Below are 6,643 nucleotides of genomic sequence, written 5' to 3'. Positions count from 1 at the left end.
AAGCAGTAGACAGCCAATTACAAGGTAACTGACCGTCTACTGCCTTGTTGTTATTGTCTACTACCTTGTTGTAGGTGTCGACACCAATAATACATATCAGTCGACACCTACAACAAGGTAGTAGACAGTAACAACAAGGCAGTAGACGGTCAGCTACCTTGTAAATGGTTGTCTACTGCTTTGTTCTCACTGTCTACTACCTTGTTGTTACTGTCTACTACTTTGTAAAAATGGTAGTAGACGACAGATAAAGGTGGTAGACAGAAATCCCGTCTACCGAATGGTGTAAAAAGGCAATTTTTTAAAAAAAAAAGTGTATTTTGTTTGAAGCCTAAAAAAAAGTGTATTTTCATCAATTTCCCATGCAACAAACCTAGTGAGGGAAGCACAAAAAGTCATTTAGTCAAGTTTGTTAAATAAGAACACAATTTACATTCCCTTTGAACACAATTTGTTCTTATATATAATTGAGAAATTTACGAACTCAAACATGTATACATATAGTAGGTATATATCAAAATTTGAAAATTTGTATAATGAATTTAACACTATATGAAAACAAAGAAAATCAAAACAAAATGATCACTAGGCCATTTTATGTGCAAAAAGAACAACGATAACGACCAACAATGGGCTAACCGTATGGCCATTTGGTTTGGATCAAGATTCGCTTGCACCATGTTGGTGCTAAGCCGTTATAAGGACTCAGTTAGACATGTATCAAGATTCAGAGTTGATCGATTGATGAAGAGAGCCATGGATGTTGCAAAGCTTCACTAGCTGTTGGCCGTTTTTGAGGATTGATTTCAAGCAAACTCTTAACGAAATCAAGAAATAATGTATCCGAAATTTGAAGGTGTTCTTCTAATGATGTTTCTTGTGGGATTATGTATTCCACTTGATCAGTTTCCTGTGTGCATTAGGATCAAGCAAATAATATGAAGTTAATGTTTAAAAACCCAAACGATTATTTCACGCAACTTCTAAAACTTCTAATCATATTAGTACAATAAGTGCTAACAGACCGATCCCAACTCGATACTTTTGGACTTTGGACTAACAATTTTTTTTTTTAATTCTGTAGTTTTGTGCCCATAACCTATATTATTCTACTTCTACAAGTCAACTATTCTATAATCAAGATTTAGGCCAAAATTTCTGTTACACTTCATGTATTCTCAAACTGCTGCAACAACTGTCATGTTTGTAATTTGACAATCTCTTATGCTAAAACAACCCTAACTTCATATTGCGATAAAGTCTCCGCAGCACTGTTGTAAAAATCCCCCATTAATTCCAGATTACTCCTTTTTACTAACAGGCAGATCCGATTTTTCAAAATCCATCTAATTAATCCGTCAATTTGGTTAAAGGGTCAAAATCGGATTTGTTGGTCAAAATCAGTCAGTCAAAATTGGTCAATATATTAATATGAATTCAAATTCAAACAAAAGAGTTTTCGAACAAATGAACAATTATGTTTATGTCTACGTTTGTAGACAATGTTCAAGTTCATATTTATGTTTATGGTTTTCTTATTTACACATATAACTTTAAAATTTAGACAAAATTGCTTAAATCACGCATATGTTATTCTTTTTTTGCTCTTTGCATCCCTCTAAATTTATAGTTGCACAAATAGTTCTTAAAGACATTGTTTATTCTCAATTACATCCTTATCCTTAGCCCTAACAAAAGTTAACTGTCTTGTTAAGTTTAATACAAATGAATATAAATTAACGAAAAATAACTCATTGACACATGAACAAAGGGTTGCTGACCCAACCCATTTCAACTTGCACAAAAGGAGCTGTTTTAAATCGAACGGTTCAGACCCACTACACAACACAAACAAATTCACCCATTTGAGGATTTGGTCAAAACTGAAAACATGACCATCTGAGGAATAGAAATAGTTAAAATACTATCACCCAAGGAAAGGAATTAGTCAGAGTTCAAATAAGTCCCCAGCTTAAACTTTGTCATATATTTCTTTACATTCATAAACTTAAACCCGCGCTTCCTCTTCAACACCCTAATACAAAATCAAACGTATTTCTATTTTGGCTGATCGTACTTAAACAAAACAAACACATAAAGAGATATGAGGCAGTCATATATGAGCAGAATGATTATATTTGCTATTTATTGCAACAATAATGTTTCACAACACAGTGGTTCAGGCTCATGTCAAGGAAAATAAGGGATGGTTTAAGCAATTTTGTCTAAAATTTATTATTTAAGTGTGTAAAATTAATGCGATTAAATCCTGATTAATCTCCGAGTTGCTGATTATTCTCTTCAAATTTACCTAACATCTAAATACGTTTCATAAACTATTGTGCAAGTCGAAAGATGCAACTTTTTTAATGAGACTGAAGCATTAGTTGAAACCCCAAATAGCGCAATAAACATGCTATTATATTATAGATACTAGAAATAGAGAACTATTATATATTAAAGAATACTCTACATAGCTATTGTAGAAGATTATGCAGAAAACAAACCTCATTAATGCGATAAAGATCGAAATCTTTTGTGAAATACTTATCAGTTTCTTGCCCGTACTCCAACATTTCAACGTCGATTGGCCCAAGCATTCCAATTACCCGTGAAAGCAGAACCACAAGTTCATCGTTCGGAAACAAAACCTAGTTCCACATGAAAATAACATAATAATCAAATTAGTTACTAAAGAATTAAATTGCTTGATTGCAATAATAAATCAATGAAGACGTTCGAGACTCATAATCAAAATGGAAAAAATAGAAAACACAGAAGAACATACATCACCCGAATATAGCTCAGCTAAAATGCAACCAAGTGACCAAAGATCAATTTTTTCGTCATACGGTAATCCGATAATGACTTCAGGAGCCCGATAAGATCGAGATTGCACATATAATGACAAATTGTCGTTTTGAAAACAGCTGCTTCCAAGATCAATCACCTTAATCTCACATCTACTATAACTTTTAATAAGTATATTTTCAGGTTTCAAATCACAATGTATGATGCCCAAATCATGCAAGTACACCAATGCTTCCAAACACTGTCTTGTTATCACCTGATTTTTTACTTTTAAAAGTCAACAATTCCTGAATTTTACTAAATTTTTCATTAGTCAAAGTAAAACAAATTAATCAAACCTGTAGCCTTTTTAATGTAAAGTAGGGTTCTGTACCACATTCTTTGTTGTACTTTTGATATTCGTATAAATTTGAACGTAAAAGTTCGCACACGATTATAAGATGTTCCTGTAAATTTTTCAAAAACATGATTAAAAAAGTCAGTAATATAATAAGTGTATAGCATCATATTACTTTCAGATTCTCACCTGAAAATAGAAATAATCATATAGACGTAAAATGTGACGCTCGTCTGCAGGATCATACTTGTTTACAAACTTTAAAAGCTTGATTTCATCTAAGCTTTGGTCAAAGAAGTCTTTATCGTTCTTAATGATCTTCAGACAAACATCGTTTCCCATGTGCAAATCATGTGCCTGAACAACTTTACTGAATGCAGCTGAACCAAGATACTCGGTAACACAATAACGAGACCCAATCATACTGTTTATTACAATAGGTAGATCCTTATTCTCTTCGAAACCCGTCCTACAGATGCCATAAAACAAGTTATATATAAACTTAAAACAGACGCCCCAAATAGAAACTATGGCAATAGCTACCCATTAATATAAAAACGGGTCAATCGGGGTTATATTATTCCGATAATGTGTCAAACTAAGTAAAACTCAAAGTTAGCCAAAATGAGGTCAAAAGTAATCTAGTGAGTATATCATCTTATTACAATGTAATAACATTACTTTCATAATAATGTTGTTTTTTTAAGCATATGTAAATCATTCGTTGTAATGCGACCCAGTTTGACCCATTAAGCAACCCGCCTGTTTTGCCACCTCTACCCGATACCCATCCTTATTAGAGGTAACTAACCGGTTCTTCCTGTGTATAATCTTTAAATCAAATATTTCATATTCATCTTCGTTTGCCGATGTTAAAATCTCATCATTAGTGGCATCCGAATTATCTTCTTTGGCTGTTACTTTAGCAGCATCACCCTCACGATGTTCGTGATTATTTCTTCCAAAACTACCCTCAGATTCGTCACAATTCAAATTAAAGTCAACACCTTTTTCATCCATTTGATTTCGAGAATCAATAGTATTCTTGGATTCATCAACAAGATAACAATTTGAATTAAAGTCAACATCTTTTTCATCCATATCAGTTTCTTGAAGATCTTTCATGATACGTCCTTTAAACGAGCTGTAAACAATCGCACCATTTACGTCCTGGTCAACAAAATTCCCGTCCAAATCGTAATAATCAGTTACTTTAACGCCATCTTTTGCATACGCAATGGAAGTCAAAGGCCATTGTTTATCGAGATAGTTAGTTGGCTCGAAAGGGTCTAAAAATGGCTCGAGAAATGGTTGAATATTCTCATCTTGATGCTCTTTATCTGATGTCATTACAAACTTGTCTTCAGTGGGACCACTAAAGGGATCCGAGTTGTCAAATAAAGGTGGCATTGCATAGTCTTCGTCTCTTTCTGCGTACCAGTTTAAGTCATTTTGTAAATCGAAATCAGGGTAATCGCGAGCCGTACCAAATTGCGACAACATATCGGATGAAGCTTGAGAACTAACCCCTCGTGTAGTGCGTATTCCATATGGATTTGTGAATTCTGCACAACGACACAAATCATATATGATCCAAACGGATTGTAATTGTATCAAATGCTTAAAACCTACTAAAGGCGTCACTTTATTAAAAATGTAGTTTGTGTAATCATATTACCTCACATTTGAAAATTACAATCCTGTTTTGACATGCACTCAATATCCATAATGACGCAAACCTGTTTAGTACCCAACCCGCCCATTCACCATTTCCGGTGATAAATCTTCATGTCAAATAATGGTACCCTTATACAACCTTGAATGCTTTTGACTACAAAAGTCAAAACACAACTCAAAATCTAGAACCAGTTTTGAAGAGAATTGTGAAGATCAAGATCTTTACTACAAAATGCCTAAATTAAACAATAACATAACAGTAATGTGATTCAGATATCGCCCAATTATGGCGTTGATTAATCATGATGTCATTTAGAGCGAAGACATCAATGTCTTCAATTGAGGATCTTGAGAGTGCATGGTTGTCACAAGTAAACGGTAAACAGATAAGGTTTTTTCTGTACAGGCTATCAGAGAAAGAGAGTATTTTTACTCAGGCATAACCAGATTATCACGTGACCGTTTCAGACCTTTTCTCTTGCACGAGAGAGTATCTTTAGTACCCGTGTGGCCTTGTGCCTATTTGAACTTGAACTGACAACCTCTTGGTTTAAAGACCACCTAGATACGACTAAGCTTAAGCTAATTTGGCGGATAATTAGTGGGACATTCTCTATTCCATTTTTTTTTTTTTTTTGGTCATGATTTTTTTTTTTTTCTATGTATCAAGATTCAAGAAGCAGTTCTGGAAAACAAATAAGGAAAGTAACTAAAGAAACTACTGATGTTGATGCCCTTTGCATCATATACAAGAAAAAACAATGAAACACGACAATGATGTGGTCCCAACTCTCAAATCCAAACTAATAAAATTCACTAAAGTTACAATAAAGTTAAAATCAAGATTCTGACATAGAACAAATATAATCACTCCATAAATCAAGATTAACTTTAAAAAAACATATTTTAATATAACAAAATGGAAGGATACCTGAGGAGCACAAATCAGTAGTAGAAGAAGCCAAGCTAAGAAACTCATCATCTGAAGAATCTTGGACCACCGTCGCCGGCGGCGGAGTAGCTGCCGGAATCTTGAGCAAAGGTAGAGATGGGTTTAGTACAGGAAAGATAAATTTTTGGAATTGAAAAGAACCCAATTGGGATTTTTCAAGAATATCATCCATGAGTGCTGACTCACACTCTGAAAGACCATTTTTTCTTAAAAATTCAAGTACTTGTTCAATGTCTGATATTTGTTCTTTTTGTAGTTGATGTTCCATGGTGGGTGAAATGAAGAATATGAAGGAAAAATTAGTGGAAGTAAATTGAAATTGAAATTGAAATTGAAATTGTAAGTGAATTTTGGGATGAAAATTTGCATGATTTGTTTTTTGTTGGAGTGTGATGAGTTATAGAGAGCCAAAGAAAGAAGTGTTGTAACAACTTTGAAAAGTACACAAAAGGGAGCAGAGAAAAGTGTTCGTGTTTTCTTTTTTACTTGGTCTTTGTTATTTAAACAAAAGGTAATAATGATAATAGAATGGCAACGGTTACAATACATTTTACTTAATGGATGCACATGTAAATAGTGAAACAGATGTTTTTAAAACAATATTAAAGATACAAGAGTAACTACGTACAGGGTTGCAGATCTCGGATCTCGGGAAATCTCGTTTGAACATCTTTGAGGAGATCTCAGCATTTCGGAAAAATCTCGAAAAGTTCTCGAACGTTGGCTTACGTTGACTTTTTAGTTTTTTTAATATAAATATATATAAATAATATATATATATATATATATATATATATATATATATATATATATATATATATATATATATATATATATATAACATTTATATACATTTTTATGAGATT

The 6,643-nt window shown here is 33.2% G+C and overlaps 1 protein-coding gene across 1 annotated transcript; it reads right to left on the bottom strand.

Moving 5' to 3' along the window:
• Positions 1 to 440: 440 nt before the first annotated feature.
• On the bottom strand, positions 441 to 6,030 carry LOC139893496 (uncharacterized). The gene is made up of 7 exons (XM_071876655.1): positions 5,757 to 6,030; positions 3,960 to 4,713; positions 3,338 to 3,617; positions 3,150 to 3,257; positions 2,789 to 3,067; positions 2,508 to 2,651; positions 441 to 910 (listed from the first exon to the last, which is right to left on the bottom strand). Exons 1-7 carry the CDS (start codon positions 5,947 to 5,949, stop codon positions 728 to 730), a joined length of 1,941 nt encoding a protein of 646 aa, XP_071732756.1. The 5' UTR covers positions 5,950 to 6,030; the 3' UTR covers positions 441 to 727.
• Positions 6,031 to 6,643: the final 613 nt, after the last annotated feature.

The sequence above is a fragment of the Rutidosis leptorrhynchoides genome, chromosome 2 (assembly GCF_046630445.1).
Source record: "Rutidosis leptorrhynchoides isolate AG116_Rl617_1_P2 chromosome 2, CSIRO_AGI_Rlap_v1, whole genome shotgun sequence".
Taxonomy (NCBI): domain Eukaryota; kingdom Viridiplantae; phylum Streptophyta; class Magnoliopsida; order Asterales; family Asteraceae; genus Rutidosis; species Rutidosis leptorrhynchoides.
This window is presented reverse-complemented; position numbering and strand designations above follow the sequence as displayed.

Bases quoted from the DNA above. Each gene is read 5' to 3' on its own strand.
- LOC139893496 (XM_071876655.1), bottom strand. From the start codon at position 5,949: ATGGATGATATTCTTGAAAAATCCCAATTGGGTTCTTTTCAATTCCAA. The intron at 3,258-3,337 runs GTGAGAATCTGA...AAAAATTTACAG, and splicing joins ATGATTATTTCTATTTTCAG to GAACATCTTATAATCGTGTG. The intron at 911-2,507 runs GTTTGTTTTCTG...TAATGCACACAG, and splicing joins ATCTTTATCGCATTAATGAG to GAAACTGATCAAGTGGAATA.